Here is a 26,410-nt window from a genome sequence, read left to right as displayed (position 1 = left end):
ATGTTCGCGGGAAGTCTGAAAAGGGGCAGGCGGCGGCAGCAACAGGTAAGGGGGGGGTGCGCGAGAAGGGCTCCTGGGAGGCGCGGCGCGGCCCAGTCCGGCCCTGGCCGAGCGGCCCCGGCCCCGGCGGCTCTGGCTCCAGCCTGGCACGGGTCCCGGGGCACCGGCCCCGGCCGAGCGCACCGGCCCGGCCCCACGGCTCCGGCCCCGGCCCGAGCGGCTCCGGCCCCGGCCAAGTGGCTCTGGCTCTGGCCCAGCTCGGACCCCAGGACAGCGGCCCCAGTTCCGGGCGAGCACCCCCAGCACGGCCCCATGGCTCCGGCCCCGGACAAGCACCCCCGGCCTGGCTCGGGCCCTGGGGCACTGGCCCGAGTGGCCCTGACCCAAGCCCCGAGCGGCCCCGGCGGCTCTGGCTCAGACCCCGGCACGCCGGCTCGGCCCCGGGCTGAGCAACTCCGGCCTGGCCCCGGCCCCAGTGGCTCCGGCCCGGACCCAAACCCCGCGACCCCAGCCCGAGCAGGGCCCGATTCCTGGGGGTGGGGCTTGCCGGTGGCAAGCCCCGCCCCCAGGAATCGGGCCCCGCTCTTGCTAAGGCCGGCCCTGCTTACCAGAGTTCGTCCCAACTCTCACATGGGTTCTGACAAGTGCAATCTTTTAATACCCATCCTAGGGGCATCCTTGTGGTTATAAGTTCAGAGCTTCAATACAGAACAAGCACCCTCGTAACATGTTCAGTTCCCTTATTATATGGTTTGGGTCTTTGAACTGGAGTCTCCGGAACCAGGTAGTTAGTATACAAAGAATCTCTCCCCAGGGCATATCTTCAAAAGGTTGGCTTTGTAGGGGGAGAATTTGCATTCCCTTCACCTCAATATATTTCTTAAGGAAACCCACTTCAGAAGTATTGTTCCAAAAAAACCTTTGAACTTCCTCATACCTTCCAGGGACTGCATTAATCTTGTCTTTCTGTTAAAGAAGTTCCATACAATTTCACAATAGTACATAAACATTTGCACTTGTTATGCCGTGAACTCCAAAAGTGTTAACCCTAATTCAATAAGGTTTAACTTAATTCAGTAAAGTTTATCTTAATTCTGCAAGGTTTGGTCAGGATATTGTCAATCTATAACACTTAGGAATCAAGTCACCACATAACCTTCTTTTTGATACGCTAAACAGATTGAGCTCCTTGAGTTTGTCACTATAAGGCATGTTTTCCAATTCTTTAATCATTCTTGTGGCTCTTTTCTGAACCCTCTCCTAATACATGCAAATATGTTTACTCAAAACTTTAGCCAAAACTTGGAAGGAAAAAGTAGGAGGTGTGGCCAGGATAGTTTTTAAAGTTTTTCAAAGAGTTACATGAGATGTCAATGGAATTTTCCCTTTCTGAGCAAACTTTTACAAAATATAGGCCAGGTTACATTGACAAAACATGATGGTATATGTATGAGAGATGGTGATTATACAAATAAACAATGGAAAATTAGAAACTCTACATCCCTATTTTGGACCATGCTCTCTGCTCCTTGTTTTGCAGCTTATCGCCCCAAACCTGTAAAGACTTAAATATGCACTTAACTTTACACCTGCAGGTAGTCCCATTGACGTAAATGGGACTACTCCTGGGTAAATTAAGCATGTGTATACCCATTTTCCAGATCAGACCTAAGTGAACATTTTAGGACTTAGTTTTGCATCTTTCCATATCTAGAGAAGGAAAACGAGAGAGGGTAAAACACCATGGAAAATAATAATACAAAATAATTTGCTTATGCAAATGCAGTGCAGACAAGACTTAAGTTTTATGATGAAATGGAACTTGGATGAGATATCTTTTCTACTGTATTTTTCAGGGTTCTGATATTTTATAAAAATTATAATAGAAAGTTAACATGAAGAAAACTTGTGACTGAATAAAGAACAGGAGTACCTGTTCTTTTTGCGGATACAGACTAACACGGCTGCTACTCTGAAATATGACTGAATAGTTAGTTAAAAGTATTGTAACTGAAGAGTTATTAGATAATGTTCTCTAGCGGCTAAAGCAATCCACTGGTGAATAGAATCATCTTTTTGTAAGATATGCTTTAGTCCCTCACAAGCTAGTGAGCTCAATGCAGGGGTAAGTGGGTGAAATTCAATGGCCTGTGACATATAGGAGGTCAGGCTAGATAATCTAATGGTCCTTTCTGGCCTCAAAAGCTATGAATGCTAGATTACATATCTCTGCTACTGACTCACTATGTGGCCATAGGCAAGGCACTTAAATACTCTGTTCCTCACTGAAGACATCTGTAAAATAAGTATAATGAGATGAATATCAACATGTATTGATTAGAGAGCTACATATAGATGGAAGTGAAATTTAGCTGCTTCACTGCTAGACACTGAAAAAAGAAACTGAATCACAGCACAAAGGAAAAATATCTTGGTGCCTCAAGTCCAAAGCAAGGAAAACGCATCACAAATGACTTTTATAAAGTGGGTAAGAAGTTGTTATTATTCAAAAGCCTTAAAATAACATTGGTTTCATTTACAAGTTATGAAAACAGGATTTCGTTGTATTTATCTAATATATATTTAGAAAGAAACTATATGATAGTTATAGACAAACTGGTAAAATACATCTTCTTAACATCTGGAGACCATTGCTGGTAACATTCCAAGGATCAAGATAAGAATATACCCCTTAGAGTGTAAGTTCATGTTCATATAGATGAATAATATTATAATTTGGATACATATTTACTTTCAATTTTATCCTTTTATCTCTTCACATTTTGAAGAAAATGAACGCAGGTCTTCTAGAAAGCTCACAGAAACAGACTTGGGTGAAGAAGTGAAAATGTTAAGTGAGTGCAAATCCATCTTGACTGATAAAAAAAAGACATCATCAAGGTATAGTATCAGACAAAATTTGCTTTCTCCATTCTCAGTTTGCTTTCTCCATCTTCCTGTGTACAATAAGAAGAAAATATATCAAGTAAGAGAGCAAATGAAAATAAGAAATGCAATTATAACAGATACCTACATACCATAGTAAGGAAGTTTATCAATAAATCTCCCACCTCCATAGTGATAGTGATTTGGCAGTGGTACCAATGGCCAAAGCCAACTAGAAGGATCCACATTTGTGTGTTCCTCTGCCCCCAGGTCAGCCTCTGTTCTGAGCATTGACATCTGGTAGATAGAAGGATTTAACAATCATCGATGCTAGAAACTTTAAATCAACAGCTTAGTATTAAGGTGACTTGTGGATGAAGGCCCAAGAATTTGTTGTGATTATTCACACCAGGAGAAGTATGATGACTGAATGAAAATTTTGTCAGTGAACATCTGGAGCCAGACCAGTATCGGGTGAAGGTGCCTGTAATGGGACAGCTAAACTAACTGTCTTGTGGCTGAAAGCTCACAGTTAGGCTTGGCTGAGGGGCTCCCACAGGAAGTGCAGCACTGGTTACAGAGCAGTGGAGTAGAAAGACAAGAGGACTGGGAGAAACAAAGGGGAACAGAGTTGGAGGGAATTGAGAACTGTAATTTAGCATCGTATAGTTAACTGTCCTTTTCATCCTCTTTTAGTTAATGTTGTTTTTCTTTGCAGATAGACGTCTGTTTTGCCCATCCATTTTGCCATGTTTCTGCCCTTGATTATGTGCTGGAACCTGCTGAAGGGCTATCCCAATTTAAAAAATAGATATATCCAAGGCAGCGTGTGAGCTATTGAGCTCACAATGATTGCTCGGTTTGCCTACACAGTCATTAATACCTGTGTATAACACACGACTTTGTGAAGCACTTATAAAGCAGCTATTACTGAAAAAGGCAGAAACTATTCTTTTAGGTACAATAGAGTCCTGAAGAATCTGTAAGTACAGGACAGTGCATTGAAATAGTTCCCTTGCAGGAATGGGTGTGAGAGTTGCTTTATAAAATCAAATTTAATCCTGTTGGTTAAAGCTTCAGTTCCTACCTTCTCTCCACTGCATGCTTTCTTGTTGTTGAGAAAACAAGACTATTGTGCATATGTGGAGACGACTAAGGCCTAAATCTTCAAAAAGTTGAAAACATCTTTTGCAATGATGGGAGTTCCCTTTCCACACACACTGAAATCAGAAAGCTCTTGTAGGATTGGGATTTTAGGCTTAGAAACCAGGAACTGACTCCTTTTCTCCTTTCCTTTTATATCAGGTGGGAAAGCGAAAGTGATTGTGCAATTCATGAAGATTCCTTGAAAGACTTGGACACAGATATGGTAATGAAACTATACTTCTCGATTGAACATGTGTCCTCTGGAAAATGAGATTTATTTATTTTTTAATGACTTGATTTTTCTTATGCAAAAACTGCAGAAATTCTGGGCCAGATTGTGTACTTGGTTGCACATGTTCAAGCCATTGGTCAGGTTCTCAGCTCTGCTCCAGCAGCTTTGCATCACTACAACAGCTCAAATCAGCCACAGTCCTTTCTTAATCAGCTCCTTAAGATTCCCCCCGTACATGTCATTAACATTTTTCTGTTGTTTTAAATTTTAGAAAGAATTATTTGCAGCAAAACTGAAGTTACCTAACATATGTGTAGCTCCTCTTCCAGTAGATGCTATGTATCTTTCTTTCCTCTGTCTTAGGTGCCCGAAATATATTTCACAGATCCAAAACAGTTACTTCAGATCTTCACAGAGCTAGAGGAACAAAATCTTGCACTGATCCAAAATAACCAAGACTTAGATGAAACTATGGATGAACTTGAGCAGATGGCAAAAATTATAAAGGCAAAACTGTAAGTTATTGAACTAGAGAGAGCAATATGTAGTTCAGAAGCTAGTTGGTACCTCTTCACCGCTGGATATTTTGATTAACTGACCTATTCCCTGAACAGCAAAGCAGAGACATTTTCAACATAGTCATGCTTTAAGTATGGCTCATAAGGTATTTTGAAGGAGCACAATTTCTGAATAAGGTAGATACATAACAGAAAATAGCAGTTTCACTACACAAGCTTGTCATTTTTGGGTGGCAAAGAGGTAGACTGGGGAAACAAATATGCTCCATGTTGTGTATGTCCCATTTGTAATTAGTAAGGGCCATATAATCCCTGGCCTAGTATGACGGAGTAGAGGAGAAGGTGCTGGGATTATTATTTATGCAGGATATTACCATGACACTCATTTAACCATAAATGCCATTATGAAATACAAAGGCTGAATGGTATTTATACAATTGCTCTAAACATGCCTAAAAAGCCTAACTAATAAGCAGTTTACTACATCCAAGCTCTAACAGAACACTTACAAATGGGCTAAACCAAGGGGTGCTTAGACACATATTGGTCAGCTCCAACATGGTCAGGCAAGGATTAGCAATGAACCCTTTCAGAGTTTATTTTTTGTATACCCCCCCCTTAACAAACAAGTGATGTCATTGCCAAGTCTCAGACTTTAGCTAAGGCCAGATGAAGCAGTTTCTTATGTTGCCAATTATGTAATGCACCTGGTACCCAATTAACCATGTTTTATTTCTATTACTTCAGCCCAAACCTTATATAAGATAACACAGGTATTTTGAAGTTTCACTACAAGTTTAACACAACTCCTCTTCTTTTTTCATGATCTCATTCTTTTTGGTCACAGGCTTTCTGCCTTTCGTGCATCCCAACTCAATTTAAAACCATAATTCACTCAAATCTAATGAGGGCCTATATTCCTACAGAAGGGCACAAGGAGGCTCTTTTCCTCCTCCTCCTCCCGGCCCATTCAACAGACTGTGGGAATACACCTCAACCTACAGAGGGAGCAGGAGGAGTCAGGGCCATGCCCCCATCCCTTTTGCAATCAGGATCCACTTTAGACAGTGTGGTGGTTATGGCACTTTTGCTAAATTTCAACATGGATAATTAAAATTACTTTACTTACATTCCCATTTTGAGCTGGATAAGAGATTCTTCTTCACTTCCTGCCCCACAGAGTCGTGTAATGTGTCTGAGTGCTGTTAAATAGCTTTTGTGTTCCAACCCATAGCAAGGTGAAGTGACCCCTATACATTATTTTGTATGGACTTTAGGAGGAAAGCTACTTTGTGAGCTGCAGATATTACTTCACAGAGGCCTTATGGCCTTCTGTCTAATGGTGCACGTGAGCTGTGTTAATATCCTTTCACAAATGCATAGCTTATTTGTGTTTTATTTTTTAATTAATGTCAAAGTTTTTAAAATCCATTTTTTGTTCATTTTCTCTATTTAATTGCCTAATTTCTACAGTGCCTAATGCTTATTTGTTATAGTATCAGTTGATAATGACTGATGACAGTCACTGTAGTGAAGTTTAAATAATGCCAAGATTTGTTCTAGCTGCCTAGAATGCTTTCAAATTGTTAACTTATATGAAAAAAGAATTCCTGTCACTTTCTTTCCCCATACAAGAGGTAAACTGATTTATTGTTTAGACTTGGAGCTTTGAAGTCTTCCTTTTCTTAGAATAGCCAGTTTCTAAGATATTAGCAGTCAGGGCTGGCCTTACCATGAGGTGAACTGAGGCAGCCATCTCAGGTGCCAGACTGTGGGGGGGCGCTACTAGGACCCAGAGTGTAGAAAATTGTGTCTGCTGCTGGTGCATATGTATTCTCTCTGCTCTAGATGCACAGAAATGGAGGAGTGCTGTGCTGGAGGAAGAAGGGCACAAGAGACATAACAGGCAGGCAGGAGAAAAGATGAGAGGGAATAACAGAAAGCAGCAGGAGCTGCAGGGAGAGAGAGGAGGAAGGGGAGCCTCTTATGTACCTCTCTAGCACCCCCAGGAGCCTGGACTGATTAACACCAGCTTCTCAGGGAGCTTCCTGTTTCCTGCTGCTTCCCTGAATCTACTTGAGGAGAACAGGCAGTTAACTGAAGCAGTAGGAGCCAGTTAGGCCCTTAAGACACTGATATCTTCCCTCACTCAGGCCCTGCTACCAGCCTGCTTATTTGTCCCCTTCAATTGAGTGTTGAGATCCACTATAGCTGACACAGAACATGAGTGAAAGAAGAAAACGCCCCTTTGGGGCAGCATTCAGAAACAGAAAGAAAGCAAAGGACACTTTTCTATCTAAGCAGGAAGGAGCTCTCCTGAGATACATAGTCACAAATGTTCACGGTGAGCCTTCTGGCCTCACTGAGGATGTGAGTGGTGAGGAGATGCCTGATCTACCAGTTAGTCAGAGTGCAGATGACCTGGCAGCTACTGCAGCATCCATATCTCCATCTCAAATGGATGTAACCATGTACATTCCTGAAGAAAAGTATAGATCAGAGAAGAGTGTGTTGGAGGCACAAGAAACGGCTGCTGCTGAGTTTAGTTCCTTAAATCTAGATGATCCAGGACTGTGGACCCACTTGAGCAGTAGCCTGAGGGACTTCCTTGTACTGCATGGGCCACAGCAAGTGAAAAACTTCATGTTCCCCAAAGATAATGAAAATAGAAGTTACCATCCAACACATTACTGGCATGAAATCCCCAATGGTGACAAAGTGGAGAGGCCATGACATGTACTCAAAAACCCAGAAAGCTGCATACTGTTTTTGTTGCAAACTCTTCCAGTCTAATGTTCCAGCCACATTGGGTTCTACAGGAACAAAGGACTGGAAAAATCTGGCTAGAAATCTGGCATGCCATGAGAAGGCAGCAAATCACCAGAGAGCATTCCATAGGTGGAAAGAACTTGAGATGAGACTATAGTTAAAGGCCACCATAGATGATCAGCATCAAGAGAAGATTGCATCAGAGTCTCTTTACTGGCAAAATGTTCTGAAAAGGCTCATTGCCATTGTGAGAATGCTTGCTACCCAAAACCTGGCACTGTGTGGCACTTCAGATCAGCTGTATGTGCCAAACAATGGAAACTTCCTTAAAATCATGTGCCAGCAATGCCCCTCTGCCATGTACATTGGCCAAACCGGACAGTCTCTACGCAAAAGAATTAATGGACACAAATCTGACATCAGGAATCAAAATACTCAAAAACCAGTGGGAGAACACTTTAACCTGTCTGGTCATTCAGTGACAGACCTGCGGGTGGCTATATTACAACAGAAAAACTTCAAAAACAGACTCCAAAGAGAGACTGCAGAGCTAGAATTGATATGCAAACTAGACACAATCAACTCCGGTTTGAATAAGGACTGGGAATGGCTGAGCCATTACAAACGTTGACTATCTCCCCTTGTAAGTACTCTCACACTTCTTATCACACTGTCTGTACTCGGCTAGCTTGATTATCACTTCAAAAGTTTTTTTTTTTTTTTTCCTCTTAATTAATTGGCCTCTCAGAGTTGGTAAGACAACTCCCACCTGTTTATGCTCTCTGTATGTGTGTATATATATCTCCTCATTATATGTTCCATTCTATATGCATCCGAAGAAGTGGGCTGTAGTCCACGAAAGCTTATGCTCTAATAAATTTGTTAGTCTCTAAGGTGCCACAAGTACTCCTGTTCTTCTTTTTGCGGATACAGACTAACACGGCTGTTACTCTGAAACTTCCTTAAAATTGTGGAGCTGATAGCTGAGTTTAATGCCGTACTCCAGGAGCATCTAAGAAGAGTCACCACCCAAGAAATGTACACACACCACTACCTTGGAAAAACAATTCAAAATGAGATCATACAGTTACTGGCAACAAAAGTAAAACAGAAGATTGTGGCAGATCTGAAGTCAGCAAGATATTACTCTGTTATTCTGGACTGCACACCTGACATCAGCCATACGGCACAAATTACTTTAATGATGTGTTTTGTAACAACAACAGAACCTAGTGAAAATGTCCCTGCAATGGTAACTGTCAGAGGGCATTTTCTAGAATTTATTGACATTGATGATACTACAGAAGCTGGTATGACAAATGTGCTTCTTAAAAAGCTGGAAGATACGGGAATTGCGATAGCTGACATGAGAGGTCAGGGCTACGATAATGGTGCCAACATGAGAGGAAACAACAGAGGAGTGCAGACACGGATCCAAGAGTTAAACCCTCAACCTTTTTTTGTCCCGTGCAGATCTCATTAATTGAACTTGGTGGTCAGTGATGCAGCCTCAGTTTCTAGTGAGGCTGCTGAGTTTTTTAATGTAATTCGAAGCATCTATGTATTTTTCTCTGCATAAACACATCAATGGCAAATTTTGAAGCAACATCTGGGAATATCCTCTCTGACACTGAAACCACTGAGTGCCACACGATGGGAAAGTCGAGTGGAGGCGATAAAGCCTATCAAACACCAAATTGGAAAGATAGATGATGGCATAGTTGCCATTATGGAGGATAATGTTATGACAGGAACTGTTCATGGGAGAACATTGGCAGAGGGAAATGGAATCACCAGAAAAATACGTAATTTCAAATTTCTGTGTGGCTTAGTGTTCTGGCATGACATACTGTTTGAAATAAATGTTGTAAGCAAGAGACTCCAAGCTGTTGACCTTGATATATCTAGAGCAATCGAACAACCGGACAAAGCAAAGTCATACCTACAGTCTTACTGGTCAGATGAGGGATTTCAAAACGTTCTGAAGAGTGCACAAAAGTTGACAGAGGAACTTCACACTGAAGCTATTTTCCCACCCATTCAAGAATACAAGAGTCACTGAAGAAGAAGACATATTGATTATGAGGCACGGGATAATCCCATCAGAGACCCCAAACAACAATTCAAAGTTGAATTCTTTAACCAGGTGCTATATTGTGCAATACAGTCAGTTGAAGAACGTTTCATGCAGCTCAAGGAGCACAGCAGTATATTTGGGATGTTGTATGATATTCCAAAACTCCTCATTCTACCTGAAGAAGACCTACACCAGCAATGCAGGGCACTTGAGACAGTGTTGACACATGATGACATGCGCGATATTGCTGTGAGTGATTTAGGTGATGAACTGAAAGCCCTTTCAAGATACATTTCAGCAGGATCAACTCCAAAGGCTGTTCTGGAATATATGTGCACAAATAAGATGACCACCCTCTTTCCAAATGCTTTTGTTGCTCTGCGCATACATTTAACACTTCCTGTAACAGTTGCCAGTGGAGAAAGCAGCTTCTCCAAGCTGAAGTTAATAAAAACACATCTACGCTCCACAATGACACAGGAGAGGCTGGTCAGCCTTGCAACCATCTCAATAGACCATGAGCTGGCCCAGACTGTGGACCTTCAGCAGGAAGCAGTTCAAATCTTTGCAAACAAGAAAGCATGGGAAAGCACTACTTTGATTATTCAAACAGATAAAAATGTCAATGTTTACTATGCAGCCAAGAAAAGTTACATTTGCTGTTCAGGCGTTTGAAAGTTAAGTGTTACTTAAAATAATTATTTTTGAACAAGGCATTTTAAATTGTTAGTTCTCCTTTATTGGGGTAGGTATCAGAGCAGTACCATGAGAAGAGTAGAACAGGAAGAAGGCAGAATTGAGACCTTTCAAAGTTTTGGCCCAAGCAAGGGGGCACAGGGGTGTCATTTGAGCTCCCCGCCTCAGGTGCCAAAATGTTGTGGGCTGGCAATGTTAGCAGTTATCTAAAAAGAACATTTTAAACTGCTGAGTGGTAGTTACTGCACAACAAAATGAATCCACAGAATATATGACTAAAATCTAGATCTCTTTTTCCCCACAGAGATGAAAAAGTAAGTGTTGTTGTAGGACATAAAGAAATTCTTAAAGCTGCCTGCATCAGTGAAGAGGAAAAACGCACAGATTTGGCACTAAGAGCTAAAATGTTTTCTTTTGGAGAGTTTAATCCAGAAATCCAGGTAATTCTTTTGCAAAACACGTTTTATATCAAGAGAACAAATTTTGCAATTACATCTTTAAAAAAATCTTATTCTTATCACAGAGGAAAAAGAAGAAGTGCTGAAATGAGGATTTTCTTATGCCTTGAAATAAATAGTAGCATAAAGTATTCCATGTGGTTCCTCCCCTCTCTCCTAATCTGTTCCTGTTTAGATAACAGCATCAGTTGTGCAGTGTCTAATACTTCATTATTATTATTACTTCATTTACTATCTGCAGCTATTCAAGTTGCTGATGTAGAAGTCAGCAATTTTTTCTTTCTAGCTATGGTACAGTAAATCTGACTAGGTAACATTGTGGGGGGGAAGGGATAATCTGAGACTATATTTTTTTCCCTTAAACTACGTACTTCAAGTATTTGAGCACAAAGATAGATGAATGTAACATACATTTTATGCAATTGTGCAATTACAACTGTTTGTAATGAGGTAGATTTCACCTGATAGATAACACGTTATAAAATCCTAGTGTAAATAGGATAAATTGTAGTTTACCTCAGTATAGCTACTGCAGGTGATCCCTGGGCTGCCCCTTTGGGGCCACAGTTCAGCCAGGGACTTAAACACGTGCCCAGCTGTAAGCATGTGAGAAGTCCCATTGACATACACGTATGCATGTACATAAGTACTTTGCTGAATTAGGGCCGTAGCTCAGGAAAGGGTGAGGTATTTATCACCAAAACGCTAAGGTGGAATTTCTTTGAATTCCATGTCTGCGTATTTGTTGTTTTTCATAAGGTTATAATGCTTCTGTTTTTCATCATTCACATAACGCAAAAGTCGTCCTCTTATTGATGTGATCACATGTGACTGTCAGATTGATAGTAAATACACGTATATATTGTCTGCTGCTTTCAAGGCATTTACAGAAATGCTATTATATTCAAATATCAATTATAGGCTCTTACAGATTTGTTTGTGTTTAATCTAAGGACAAAATGCTACATTCACTTACTAAAAAGGTTGCAGAAGTGTACAGAGTTAGTGTTGGAGAAGTAGACACATCAAGCATTAACTCCATTCAGATGTTGAGGAGAATAGAGAATCGAATTGAAGAACTGTGTGAATTGTTGGAGTCAGTTCCAAAAGAAAATATTGAAGCAATTGAGAAAAGTAAGATGAAAGAAAGAAGACAAAGGTAAAGTGAATGTTCAATATGTATAAAATGAGCAAGCTCTTTCCTGATTTGTATTCTGAACAATCTTTGTGGGCTTAGAGCATTTAACTAACAATATTGGTCTTAATCTTGCAAAATGTGGAAGTTCTAACAACAAATGTGTCTGTATATTTTGGATGTGCATAAATTAGATGTTTACCTACATAGCATCACATTAGGGGCAGCATAATGTTTTGTACTTAAGATAGTAAAATAACTGCACATGCCTTCCTAGTGCCCTTTGGTGTGTTCAGCATCAGACATCTAGAGCCTAGTTTTCACTACTCCCACCCAAAAAGGCAGGTTCTTAACTTGAGGTAAAACTGTAGTGAAAACAAGGCAGTTGGTAGTTTTCACATGCATTAGCAAGTTGATTTAAAGACTAGGCTCCCCATTCTATAAGTTGTTTTGTATTCACTAGCATTTTACCTTGAGTTAAGAACATGCATTTATTTTGTAGTGAAAACAAGGCCTGTGAGATGCTTCCAAGCACTGAATTGTGTTTCCCTCAGTAATACAATATATCGTCCCCAGGCTTGGTTATAATCAATAAATTTTAGCAATGGTCGATTTCTCACTGCACTCAGAAAAACTACTATAAGGAAAAAGACCGGCATTCATAACTGGGGATGGGATTTTCAAAAACACTCAGTGTTGCCCTAACTCCCATAGAAATCAGTGCTAAAATTTCCCCTAGGCCAATGCTGAGTGATTTTGAAAATCTTCCCCAAAACTTTGAAAAGTTTAAAAGCTGATCTATCTGTAGGTAACCACTACACTTTCTTTTGTTGTTAATCCATATATTATGATTTTATTTCCAAATTGGTAATGAATCTGCTTCTCTCATAGGTGCCAACTTTCTAATGTGTCCGGAGGTGCTTCACCCCCAGCTCTGCCCCAAGCCCTGCCCCCACTCCACCCCTTCCTCCAAGGCCCCACCCCCATCTCAACTCTTTCCTCTTCCTCCCCCCTGCATGCCGTACCCTTGCTCCTCCCCCTCCCTCCCAAAGCCTCCTGCACGCTGCAAAACAGCTGACCGCGGGAGGCACAGGGAGGGAGCGGGAGGTACTGATCAGCAGAGCCTGCTGGTGGGAGGCAAACACTAGGGGGAGGGAGAGCTGATGGGGGCAGTGGCGGATTAATAATTTTGCCGCCCCTAGGCCAGGAAATAATTGCCGCCCTGGCCCCGCCCCGACTCCGCCCTTTTCCCGCCCCCATTCCAACCCCCTCCCCAAAGTCCCCACCCCAACTCCGTCCCCTCCCTTCCCCTATTGGATCCCTTCCCCAAATCCCCGCCCCTGGCCCCACCTCTTCCCCCAGCGCGTGGCGTTCCCCCTCCTACCCCCTCCCTCCCTGCCCTGTGAAACAGCTGTTTCGCGGCGCAGGCACTGGGAGGGGAGAGAAACAGGACACCGCGGCGTACTTGCAGAGGAGGCGGAGTTGAGCTGGAGCAGAGGGGCGAGGCGCGGAAGGGAGCTTCCACCCCTGAAAATTTGCTGCCCTAGGCCTAGGCCTTGTCGGCCTAGGCAATAATACGGCGCTGGATGGGGGGCTGCCAGTGAGTGCTTAGCACCCTCCATTTTTTTCCCCATGGGTGCTCCAGCGCACCCAGGTAGTCGGTGCCTATGGCTTCTGTAGTTCGAAATCGTGGCCTCTCTTGCCTGGTGCTGCAAGGGGGCATAAGATGGCACTGTAGCGTTTCAGTGTAGACACTACCTACACAGACAGGAGGGCTCCTTCTGTCAGCATAGGTATTCCTCCTCCCCGAGAGGGGGTAGCTAGCTTGATGGAAGAATTCTTTTGTCTACCTAGTGCTGTCTACATGGAGAATTAGGTCGGCTTAACTACGCCGCTCAGGGGGTGTGGAATTTTCACACCCCTGACTGATGTAGTTAAACCCAACTAGTTTTCTAGTATAGACCAGGCCTCTGTCTCTGGTGCTTGCTCCCAGATTGCAGCATGGAGAAGAGGACAGTCTCTGCAGAGCTGCTATATCCCACCCCCATGCAGGTGGGTGAGGAGTGGGCTCAGTCCCACCCGTCATCTCTCAAGGCACTGGCTAGGATAGCTACACTGGCATGCTGGAGGAAAGATGCTAGGTAAAGGTTATTGTTTTGCTGCCCATGAAGCAGCCTGGGAAGCAGATTGTGATTCTGAGAGTCACAATCTGTTTTCCAGTCTCCCCCCCTTTTAAATAGGAACTTCATCCTATTAGGAGCATCATATTATGCCAAATTGTAAGTTCTCAGTTGATTCATCCTTAGTTCTCCTTTACATAATAGGAATAAATGTTCCGATTTCCTCCTCCAGCTCTCTCTGGCTGCTCCCTTCAGTCCTTCCTGCTCAGGGCTCCAAGTTTTTTGCCGCCCCAAGCAAAAAAAATTTCCCGTGCGCCCCCCCCCCCCCCCCCATTCCAACCCCTTCCCCAAATGGCAGGCCCTGCCTCCTCCCCTGGGAACGCCGCATTTCCCCTCCTACCCCTCCCTCCCAGGCTTGCTGCAAAACAGCTGATTCACGCGGTAAGCCTGGGAGGGAGGGGGGAGAAGCGGAGTGGCTGCGCGCTCGGGGGAGCAGGCGGCAGTGGAGCGGAGGTGAGCTGGGGGGGAGGCGGTTCCTCTATCCCCCCCCCCGGGTTACTTCCTGCGGCCCTCCCCGCACCCAAGCGGGAAAAAAAAAAAAGGAGCCGGAGTGCTGCCCCTTGGAAAGTGCCACCCTAAGCACAAGGCAGATGACAGCACCTTCAGACATAAATAAAGCCAACATTCTGAGAAGCACAGCATGGGCAGTGGCAGATTAGCCACAGGGCCTGGGCCCAGGGGCCCCAGCCAACTAGGGCCCTCCCTGCTTCTGCTGCCTGTGGATGGGGCAGGGGAAGCCCCCCTGACCTCCCCGGCAGAAGCCGCAGGGTAGCAAGCGAAGCCCCCGTGCCCGAACCCACTCTCTGGCAAAAGCGCCAGGTGGGCGGGGCAGGAGAAGCCCCAGTGCCCCAACCCTGGTCCCCTGCAGAAGTGTGGAGGGTGGCAGGGGACGCCCCAGCACCTGCACCCCTGCTGCGGCCCTGGGACTGGAGGGGCTCTCACTCCCTGCTATGGCCCTGGGGCCATGGCATGAGGACAGAGTTTCTCCGGTCTTGGGGTGCAGTGGTGGGAGGGCAGAAAAGAGCAAACAGGTTGTGGGATGGGTGGAATGGGAGAGAGGCCCTGGGTGAAACAGGGGCTGGGTCCCGGGGAGAAGTCAGAAAGGGGTGGGGCTGTGGGTGGGGCCACAGGCAGAAGGGGCAGAACAGGGGCAGGACCACAGACAGAAGAGGTGGGGAGGGGCCCCACACTTGCTCTGGCCCAGGGCCCCCAGAAACCTTAATCCACCTCTGATCATGGGATATGAAGGACTTGTATGGTGTCTAATGTCAACCAGTGGATGTGTAATCTATTGGGTTTAGCAAACTGAGATGTTTTTAAATGGACAAAAATGTATGACTTGATGGGCAACCTAGTTCTAGAACAATAGAGAGAAACAACCAGGGAAGTCACTAAGTCACTAAGGGCTTGATCCTGCTCCATTGAAGTCAATCAGAGTAGGGAGCAGACCCTAACCCATGTGTTATAGTGATCATGTAACAGAGGAACACCATCAGGTTATAGTCGTTAACAATGCACTATAGTTCAACTTTTTGCCCCATTGTACGTGGGAGTGCCTGGTTGGTCCTCAATAGCCTGCTATTAGTTATCTGGAGGTATTATATTTGTACAGCTATGCGCCAATGGAAACAAATGGATTGGGCAATTTTTTCTTCCTGTTTTTCCTGTTACTTGTTTTTTAAACTAATAGAGTTAGGGGGACAGCGTGTGATATGCTAATAATGCCAGTGAGATAGTATCGAGTTGGAGTTCTCAGGGGAGGAAACATCTTGCCAAATGCTGCCTTCTATATTTCAAAGCTGAGTTTACCACAGGTCAGAAAAACAGTTCATTTAATGTGATATCACACGTGTGTTTTTTAAAAACCATAAAATAAATCGTTTAATGTACAAAGCCCCTCAGAAATATTTATTTTAATACAACACTGATCTCATAAAAGGCCCCAATTATATTTTTATGTTCTAAGCATTTCTGGAATTATTTTTTCTACTTTTGGTGCAGTAACAGATCTACACTTTTTTTGTTATATGATAAAAATGCTTTTGTTTTATGTTAGGGAAGTGAAATCATGAGTTAAATATTTATACTGTGGTATATTGGAATATCATAGTTGACATTTTTGTATGAATATTACAATAAAAATACAAGTAGCTAAAAGGTTTTTATTTTCTGTCAATACACCAGATGTATCTGTTGAAACAAGGTCACATTTAAATGTTTCAGGACTATGAGTTGCTTTTAGATGATCTATTACAAAAACAACAAAGCGGAGATACGGCTACTCCCCAGCTGTCTGGCACCGGATGTCTATTCTGGAACACCAACAGCCCATTTAAAATTAGGGAGTGTCAACCATGTTCAAAACATCACACATCAAAACACAGTTTGGCTTTTCCAAATAACAGCAGATTTTTCTTTGCAGCTGGAAGTGTCCTTCAAGTCCCAACGCTCCCACTTGTTCTACACTGCCATAGAGTCCCTGGTGCACTAAATTTTCTTCTAGCAGAAGACAAATGCTATTTCTACCTTTAGCATGCATCAGACCTCTCAGCCCAAGAGGAAGGGATTCAGAGGAGATATGCTCCTTGCCATGAATCAGCAGGAGAACTGACTTTGAAAGGCAGAGATTCTTTTCCTGATGAGAGGGGCTGAGCATGTTACCTTTGCTGTATTACTTTCACAGAAGCAAGGGACTAAGACCCTGCTGATTCTGCCAACACACACACGAGTAGTCCCATTTTGTTGAGAAACTAGCTACATAGATTTCAAGCCCGGAAGGGACCATTGTCATAATCTAGTCTGACCTCCTATGACACAGGCCATAGATCTTCCCCAAAATAATTCCTAGAGCAGATCTTTTAGAAAAACATCCAATCTTGATTTTAAAATGATCAGTGAGAGACTCCACCATGACCCCTTGGTAAGTTGTTCCAATGGTAAATCTCATTGTTAAAAATGCACATCTTATTTCCAGTCTGCATTTGTCTAGCTTCAACTTCCAGCCCTTGGATCATGTTATACCTTTCTCTGCTAGACTGAAGAGCCCATTATTAACTATTTGTTTTCCATTCAGATACATATAGATTGTAATCAAATCACCCCTTAACCTTCTAAGCTAAATAGATTGAGTTCCTTGAGTCTATTTCTGTAATGTAAGGCATGATTTTTAATCCTTTAAGCATTCTCAGGGCTCTTCTCTGAGCCTTCTCCAATTTTTCAACATCCTTCTTCAAATGTGGACACCAGAACAAGACATAGTGTTTGTGTAGCAATCACAGCAGTGCTAATTGCATTGACTTGGGGTGTGGGAGCATAGATAATATGACAATAAAGCTACTGCTATTGTGTGACACCACAAGATGCCATAAGGCAGTAGCTATCTGGGAAAAGAAACTGGCATCTGTTTTAGCTGAATTCCAAAGTTAAATAAATGTCAAGGCAGTTACAGCGAGCTTTGTCCTTGTGTTAAATTACCCAGCAAAAACAGAGATAAAAGACCTGGCAGGCATATTATGTTCCTGCCTTGACAACCACGTTTGGTCACCAAAAAATTATTACAAATTTAAGGAGATTTGTATGAAAGTTCAGAACAAATGTATCTGATATAATGCAGGTAGTTTACCTCCAGTAGCTCATTTTCTTACTGTGATAATTTTTTCGAGTGGTTTCAATTCTTTCAAAAGTTGTTTTGCTCTTTTGAGGAGAGAGGTTGCATGATCATTCCTGGTAATTTAAGAACTTCATAGGACATGCATAGGGGTTTGCAGGATCAGAGCTTAAATGTGGGGCTAGAGCTTTGATTCTCTACATGGCAGCCTGTTGTGAAGTGAGTAAACTTGAGTTCATGGGTTTGTTTGTTTTAGCAATAATTAAGGATTCCACTACATTGTTGCAAAGTCACCATTTTGTTTTTAAGTGACACTTTTGCATTAACAGTATGGTGTGATGTCTAATATAGTGAATAGTTGTACTGTACTGCCCCCTTATGGGATTTATCAGCATATGAGATACTTAAATAGTACTGTATACAAAACTTTTTGTGCATTAGCTACATTAGTGACCAGAATTTTGTAAAGCCTGTTTTCTCCTAATATCGTACATTTGGTAAGTTACAGTTTGCAGTCTACTGTACACCCACCACAGAAAAGAATAAATAAAGCGCACAACATCAAAAGAGTATGCCTGGAAAAAAAAGGAGAGTAATGTAGCTGGAAGGCCATTCTTTATTCTGAGTCATTACTAAACTAATACCCCAGCATGATGTGAAGGGACAGATTGTACTTTTGGATGGATGTGCCATCTTTCGGAGAAGACATAAAACCCCACACCTGAGCACACGCATTAAGATTTTGTAGCCCTTTTTGAAGAGATGAAAGAAAGTTAGCTAGTTCTGACCAAAGCCCAATTTGGGTAACTATATTGTATCTGCCTCCTGCCTTCCCATCCCCTTCCGACATACCTTGCAGTTTCAAGAGGATATGTTAGTATTTGCTTCCTGTTCTAACCTAAATAATGTCACTGTGCCCTGTGAAACTGTGACCATGTTCCATCCTAGAAGCGGATAAAATGATTTCAGCAATAGTTCCTAAAGTATTTGGAACCTATTAGTTATACACATGTATAGTCATTTCTGGGGTAGAATATGGCAGCTATCGAACAGTGCAATACTTAAGTTCCTTTTGAAATGTCAGTGTGATTACCCATGCTCGGATTTGGACAGGTCAGTGTTTGGCTAATTTCTGTTTTGCAAAAAAGTCCCATGAGAATGTTAAGGTCCTCACGGATTGTGGTCATGCATTATGTCTCCAAAAGCAGCAATTCCAGCAGCACAATACCCCTTCTCACCAGTCTGTGGCATTAGTTCAATTTAGATGGAGAGAGAGGAGTGTCTCATCCTGTCAAAACACTTTCTATGTCATGCAGTTGTTGTTTAGAAGTGTCCCATCTGAGTGCTGATTAGGACCAACATCACATAGCTTGTGAGAGATGATGTAATCACAGCACAAGAGGGTATGGTTTAAAAAAAAAAAAAAAGTCTTAAAGAGAAAAAAAATTTTAAAGGCAACGACTGCCTTATGTGGAAATAACATCATGGTACCCTTTGCTTCTCCGCTGCTCTGCAAGTTAGACATGATGCCCTTTTATAAGAAATAAGCTTTGCTTCCATGAAATTCCTGGACAGCTAATCCCATGTGGTATCTGAAACAGTAATATTACTCTAGTAAAAAAACAAGAAGCTATATCGGATCCCAGATTATTTTAAAAAAATTCTAATCTGCAAGCCTGCCCCACTTCATTCTCCTTAGTCATTTTGCTGGTAGTTCAGGAAAACACCTTCCTTGAACCAAGATAATTAACTACTGTTTGTTGCCTCCAAAATTAAATTTAAAGAAGCAAAAAGAGTTTGTGTTACAGTTTCAGACCTTTTTGTTCCTATTAATACCTTATGAGTCACTAGCAAATTTCATTTTTCGCCATTGCAGGTTACGTGAAGAAAAAAAGAAACAAGAAACAAAACTTCAGGAAGAACGACTGCAGTGTTCTCTGAAAAGAGCAACTGCAGCACCAAAGAAGAAGGTTTGCATTTAGTTTATTTTTTCTGAAAAGTCTGAGACCATGTGTATTTTTCTTAATAAAAATCCTGTCCCTTTATAGCACTTTTAAAGTTAAATATTAGGATTAGCTTTACTTTTCCTATGCAGGAGAGATATTTGCATGTAGTTATGACTAAAACATAAAACACCACTGATCATTAGCCTATTCTTAAATAAATTTACAAAATTTGCAGTAGTAGTAGATCACTAAAAATAGTTAATCCACTGTCATTTTTTATTTGACATCAGACAGGCCTTTTTGAATAAGCGCTAACTAGTATTTGGTGAAAACTCAATTATAAAGCACTAAAATATGCAAGCAGCCAATTAGTGGATTAACTGAAAATATCTAGCCCTTATTTTGAATAGTAACTAATTGAATATTTCAGTAAAATAGTATTTGAAAGTGGTTGAGGGAAATTTAAGGTATAATCCAGTTCAAGGTCTTTTATTTAATTAAGAGGTCACATCATTAGCAGTTAGAAATCAGGAGAGAATTCACATTTCAAGAGGGTGATACTTGAACTGTTTCCATGGCCTCAACTGCAATATATAAAATGTACAATACTATCTTGTTAATAGTTTCTGGATGCTAGTACTACTCTGCATTCTGCTAGCATCATTACTCAAACTGAGTAGGCCTGTAAATGTAGAATGAGTTGTGCATCTGGTCATTTACAGTCAAAAAACAGTGTAAAATCAGAAAACTGAGTGAACATTATCACCCCAACCTTATTTCTTCCCTGACTGTATATATTAAGATACATCTTAATTATATAATGAAGCAAATGCAGTAACACTAATTACACATCTAAGATTATATAAGTAATTAATTTTCACTTTGTTTTACAGTGTCCCATTGTCAGGGTTGTGTGAGAATTTAATGTGACCCTCTATTAGTATGTAAAAACCTGGGCAGTTTCCAGATTGTCTGATTTTATCTCAACCTCAGAGGGACACAATTTGAAGCATAGTCTTGTTTTTTAAATTAGGCAGATGTAATAGCTGTGAGTGCTCGACTTATGCTGGGGTATTGCAGGCATGTTTTTCTATTTTGAAAAATGAGTTTCACGGGCAAACTAAGGTACTGCAAATGCTTGTGTACATGGGTAACACCCACAGGTAAAATGATGCATGTGTGTGTTGGTAAGATCCAGCCTTAATTGATTATGACAGAAGCAGTGCAAGTTATTAGAGTAAACTGAAGAACAGGTAATTTCTAATGTTTCAGTGAGTTGTTTTAGGTGGCATATAATAAAAGTAGGTAAAACTTTCAGACATATGATAGTTAAAGCTGGGTGTTTTTAGTCTTTTAGAGTGTAGATTAATACAAGTTTTGAAAAGTGACGGTGGTAGTTTCCAATTTCTCTCTGTTCTCGATCTCTAATCTTGGTAACAGCAGTACTGTCAGGCCTGCTAACAAACTAGAATTGGGAGGCGATTCTTCCAGAGTGGGGAAAGGAAGCCTTTCCATAGCCTCAGGCTGGGACCCATGCTAGGAAATGATCATTAATGCATATGTAAATGGTAGAATAAGAGGCAGCATACTGCCCTATCAAAGATAAGGTAGTAAGTGCCACGGGAAGGAGCCATCCCAGCACTAAGCCACTCAAGATTCTCATTCCCGTGCAACTAGCTGGTGCTTATAGCTTGTTATGTGCTCCAGTTTCTGACAGTCTGTGCATTCACAGACCCTTCTCTCCTCTACTAATTCTTGTTCATACTCCACTAACACCCCCAGCAGTTTAGTTCTGGTTTGTACTTTGCGATTCTGAACTAAATCCATAGGGGTTTACACTCTTAGATGTAATGTGCCATCACAGCCTCAGAAGGGTTATGGTCTTTAGCTGTGGTAACAGCAAAGCAGCTGTGAACTTCAGCCCAGATGTGCATCTGGGCTGAGGACTTTTTTTTTTTTTTTTTAAATAAACGAAACCCCAACCATCAACAGTTTTATTCTTTTTAAATTTTTAAGTCTAGTTATATTCTTAAGCAAGAATCTGCATATTATAAACCAGACTAAGGCTATGCTGTGCCAGACCTATGCATAGTCAGGAAACCTAGGGAGAGAACCTCACCTGCTGTAAATTGTCATAGCTCCATTGACTTCAATGGAACTATGCAAATGTACAAAAGCTGAGGATTATCTCCATTGTGTCACCATCCAGCCACTGAGGCCATATTTTCTCTATAGGTAATACAGCAGCCAAACTTCAGGAGGCTTTGACTACTTCAGGGCAAAATGATTCTTGGAATCATTGGGGCATAATGCAACTCCACACCCAACACGAAGCTGTGGAAGTATTTCACAATGCAGCCCTATATAGTCTATTAATAGAATTTATGATAAAAATATGAGTCTCCATAGATGTATACGTTTGTGTTCAACATTTTCCTTTTCCAACATTTCAGATGGGAAGAAAACTGGTATTTCGCTCACAGCCTCCAGAGATTAGACGGGAGGAGGTGTGCCTGAAAGAGATCAACACAAAAATGCAAGACGACATATTATTTTTCACTTGAGTTTAAAAGTAGTTGTACCTTCTTAAAGGTGGTGTTACAGTGTTGTAGGTCTATCTTCCTACTTAGTTCATCAAGAGCAAAAGATTAATATTCTGTACTGTAGTTTAACAGAACTTACAAACAAAGAGGAGTTATCTCTAACATGCAGGGATCCTTAGTGTAAGTAGTAAACCTACTTTGTACATCAGATGTGAAAAAGCCCAGAATGTCTTCACTAATCATTCTGTTACACCTATTACCCTTATCAGCAGAGAAAAATGCCATTCCCACAATTCCTTCAGTACACTCCAGTGTAGTCAGCTTAGAAAGACCACTGTTTGCAACAGTAAAAAAAATCCTCATGGACTTTTGAGCTGCTCTATAATATGACTGCAGTGCAATGAAAGAGATAGGACACCCTTTGTTACATAAAATGATATGCCACAATCCTGTTGATATGCACAACTTTAAAGATAAAGTTTACCATGGGAAGCCACTTAGATGCAAGAGTTCACCTTTAAGAATAGAATAAATAATAATAGTAATACATATTAGTATTTTAAATGTCATTTCATCCCATCAACTATGTAATCTTATTTCAGTTTCAGACTGAAAGATTTCCTCTAGCATTAATCTTGCAACAACCCTTAAAAAGTTTGACTTTAAATTAAATGGGTTTATAGTTATGAATTTTATAGAAATGTGTACAGCAAAACTTGACTCCTTAACAAAAGTTGTGAAAAACTGATCTTTATTTTCCAGAAATATACAAACTTATTCTCTCATTTCTCCATCTTCTTCTTCTTCTTCTACTCCTCTGATGTACAGGACGTTGTTACATCTGTAAATAAAACCAGAAGTTCTCTTAATTTTAAACGTTTTTGTTGATTTTCCCCAGATGAACACTAGCTTTTAACTAAGTTACGTGTTTTCCAAATACAACTTGGACCAACTACTTAAAAAACCTCCAAACATCAAGTTTATCAGGCCAACCAATTAACATATATTGATGATGATCCCACAGTCTAAGGGCTTTTCAGATGGTTCATTTTGTAGCTGTCCATTATGACAGAGAAAATAAGTTACTAAAAGAATGACATTCACTGTACACTGGACTAATTTATTTTTAGGCCCATATCCTATAAACTTATGCCCATGCTTAACTTCAAGCACATTAGTGTTTGCAGGAGCCGGGCCTTAATATATATGTAATAGTTTATTAGTCCTCTGTTGAAATTCCTCCCCCTCATACACACACATATTGAGGTCTCTGCCACCTGCTGATACCTCTCCCTATTTAGAGACCCTTCATTTCTGTGAAGCTGTTCAGTGCCTATTTAACTTCCTGAATAGGCATGAGATTTTCCTCAGCTATTGACAAGAGATTCATATACATATCCAGTAAGAATCCAGAAAAACTAATGAAAGACATCATTACAAAAGTAGAAATTATGAAACATTTGTGTATTTTAGTGTTACTTTCCTCCTCCCCCAATAAAGGGTTACACTAAAAACGATATTAACAAAGTGTTGTCTGGAACCGTTTAGCATAGAAATGGATACTACAATTAATGTCTTTAACATTGCAAGTTTTCAGATTGTTATAGGCTGAGCATTAGGAGTTGAACAGTTATGTCCATTTACATAGCAGACATAATACATTTGTAGCTTATGAAATACTCTAATTTGATAATTACCTTATCAAAACTTCACCAAGGTGTCCTGACAATGCACCATCTATGTATTCTTCTGTGTTTGCAAGCTTTTATAAAAGGAAGAAAATATTAGCACAACTGTTTGAAGAAAATTCTCAGCCAGCAATCAGTAAACTATTGTAAGGCTAAAGTCACTCTACAAGGGTTAATGGGCCCTTTTGGAGACTGGGTCTGTTCAATAGTAACTTGTACCTCATTAGAGTGCTTCATTTTACTATGCATGTAGCTTATTATGTTTCACTTTTCATTTAAGAATTTGACCAGAAGCGTGTAATATATAGCCAAGTATTGTCTATTGCTTTAGAACTATTGCTTTTAAACTTCCTGTAAGTGTACTTTTGAGGAAATTAAAAACAAACATATGTTTGCCATCAGGCATCAAAGCAGTAATTACTCCTACTACTAATAATAATCAGCTCTTGTATAGCCTTTTTAATCAGTTCTCAATCCAATCTTACCTTCATCTTGGACAAGGCTGCTGCTCCGTTGCACTGCAGGAGTGGGTAGCTCCGCACAGGGCTAAGCAAGAGCAGGAGCAGTGGGCTGCCTGCCTACCTGTCAGATGACTTATTGGATACCAGGCAAGTCACTCCCCCGTTATGAGCTCCCCTGAATAACCCTGTCCCGCCCACCACCTTTGGGATCCCCATCACCTCTGAACAACCATGACACACAGACACCCCCCACTCACCTCTGGGTCCCCTCTGAACCCTGATACACACCCAGCTTTGACCCTCCCCCCACCCGCTCTGGGGCCCCCAGTCCCTCCTGAACTGCCCCCCACCCCACCCCGCAGCCCTTGGGGCCTCCCGGGGGCGGCCGCGTCCCGGCTCCCACTGACCTGCATGTTCATGTAGCCGTCGACAGACACCAGGTAGCCCTTGTACTCCATCCCCCACTTCAGCTTCACCATCACCGGCTTCCCCGTCAGCCCGTTCAGGAAGGGCTTGGGGTTCAGGGGCAAGCTCTGCGGGGCGCAACGTCACCACAACAGCGGGGTCAGGGCGAGGGGCCCGGCTCCCGAACAGCCCCCAACCCCGTTACCTACCACCCCTCACCTCCCCCGCCCCAGGGCGGCCCCGTTGACATCCCCAACCCTCCCCCTCGCGGCAGCGCCCCCCTCACCATGGTAACGCGGCCTGGCACAAGGCAGCGGTAAAACCAAAAATTACTCGCAGGGCCGCACGTGTGCCCGCTGGAGTCTAAAAGAAAAGCAGGAAGTGACGTCCGTGCCTCCACTTCCGGGAGGGCGCCCTGACCTTTCGCCTTTTCCCTGCCCACGAAAGCCTGAGTCCCATTGGGTACGGGGGCTAGCGCGCGAACGGAAAAGCCGGGCGCTGAGTGGATGGACCGGAGGCGATGACGCGGCTCTCATGGAGACGGAAGCGTCGAAGGCCACGCCCTGTCCCCTGCGTTAGGGCGACCTGTAGCAGCTGGTTCCGTACCGTAATCCTGTGTGTGTGTGTGGAGGCTGGAATTTGAACCTGCGCTTTCTTAGCGGTTTTATGATGGTGGCGGGGGAGACAGACTGTCCCCAAGGCCCAGGGAGGAGCCAAAGCACGTGGAGCCCATTGCCGGGTCAGGGCCTTTCCCTGCAAACTACTTGCCCTGGCCTGACCCATGCGCAGAACTGCGCCGTGCAATGCTGTGAATTTGATTATTTAATTCATAGACTTCCCCCTGCCCCATTATGTCTCCAGTTCCCCCATGGCCAGAGCAGCCAAGTGCCTCACAAACTTTAAGGAATTTATTTTGCTCTCTTCGTTTTTGAAAACTACTCAGCCGTTTGGCCTACAAATATTTCTAAATACATGATCAATTCATTCCTGAGCTGAGAATGAACCTGTTAAATTTGAGTAAAAAAATGTTTTTAAAAAACAAAAGCTCATTGCAGGATTGGGGCTAAAGGGGTCATTGCCACCTTCTTAGAACTTAATTTTTTATTTTTCTGGAAGACATCCGATTCACCAGTTGAAGTTGATCCAGGCAGTAAAAGATACTCCCTCGCCCCCATTGTCTCTGTAATAACCTGGGAATCATTGCTCATCTTAATTAGTTAGCCTCTTAAAGTTGGTAGGGCAACTCCCACCTTTTCATGTTCTCTGTATGTGTATATATATCTCCATACCATATGTTCCATTCTATGCATCCGATGAAGTGGGCTGTAGCCCATGAAAGCTTATGCTCAAATAAATTTGTTAGTCTCTAAGGTGCCACAAGTACTCCTGTTCTTTTTACTGGCAACAACAGGGTTACAAATCTGCAAACCAGATTCAGTCTCCTCCCAGAAATGAATGTAGTGTGAGTGTATATATTTATCCACAAGGTGGCAGTACTTAGCCTGCATTAGGCCTGTCTAGAGGTATATGTTGGAGCCTTCTGGTAAGAAACTCTGTTATGCTCTCTTTTCATATAAAGCCAGCTTTTTCCAGTTCCGTGTTTCTTGCAATATGTTGAAGTGGAGCAAAGCATAGTGAACTGGATTTCTTTTTAAAAGAGTAG

The 26,410-nt window shown here is 42.2% G+C and overlaps 2 protein-coding genes across 2 annotated transcripts in view; one reads left to right on the top strand and one right to left on the bottom strand.

The window, feature by feature from the left end:
- The window catches only part of CCDC38 (coiled-coil domain containing 38), a 54,244-nt gene extending 31,277 nt beyond the window's left edge, over nt 1-22,967 (top strand). The window contains exons 10-16 of the mRNA XM_054028469.1: nt 2,790-2,859; nt 4,192-4,255; nt 4,628-4,779; nt 10,629-10,764; nt 11,736-11,941; nt 19,581-19,674; nt 22,104-22,967. Coding sequence (XP_053884444.1) covers nt 2,790-2,859; nt 4,192-4,255; nt 4,628-4,779; nt 10,629-10,764; nt 11,736-11,941; nt 19,581-19,674; nt 22,104-22,214 — 833 coding nt within the window. The 3' untranslated portion in view covers nt 22,215-22,967. The remainder of the gene's footprint in view (nt 1-2,789; nt 2,860-4,191; nt 4,256-4,627; nt 4,780-10,628; nt 10,765-11,735; nt 11,942-19,580; nt 19,675-22,103) is intronic.
- Nucleotides 22,016-25,118, bottom strand: SNRPF (small nuclear ribonucleoprotein polypeptide F). The gene is made up of 5 exons (XM_054028455.1): nt 25,034-25,118; nt 24,750-24,875; nt 23,891-23,955; nt 22,968-23,034; nt 22,016-22,163 (listed from the first exon to the last, which is right to left on the bottom strand). Exons 1-4 carry the CDS (start codon nt 25,034-25,036, stop codon nt 22,968-22,970), a joined length of 261 nt encoding a protein of 86 aa, XP_053884430.1. The 5' UTR covers nt 25,037-25,118; the 3' UTR covers nt 22,016-22,163.
- Nucleotides 25,119-26,410: the final 1,292 nt, after the last annotated feature.

The sequence above is a fragment of the Malaclemys terrapin genome, chromosome 1 (assembly GCF_027887155.1).
Source record: "Malaclemys terrapin pileata isolate rMalTer1 chromosome 1, rMalTer1.hap1, whole genome shotgun sequence".
Classification (NCBI taxonomy): domain Eukaryota; kingdom Metazoa; phylum Chordata; order Testudines; family Emydidae; genus Malaclemys; species Malaclemys terrapin.
The sequence above is the reverse complement of the archived record's forward strand: the minus strand, read 5'-3'. Positions and strand labels throughout refer to the sequence as shown.

Bases quoted from the DNA above. Each gene is read 5' to 3' on its own strand.
- SNRPF (XM_054028455.1), bottom strand. The intron at 23,956-24,749 runs GTCAGTGGGAGC...CTTTTATAAAAG, and splicing joins ACGGCTACATGAACATGCAG to CTTGCAAACACAGAAGAATA. The intron at 23,035-23,890 runs GTAATTATCAAA...TTTTATTTACAG, and splicing joins CTTGGTGAAGTTTTGATAAG to ATGTAACAACGTCCTGTACA.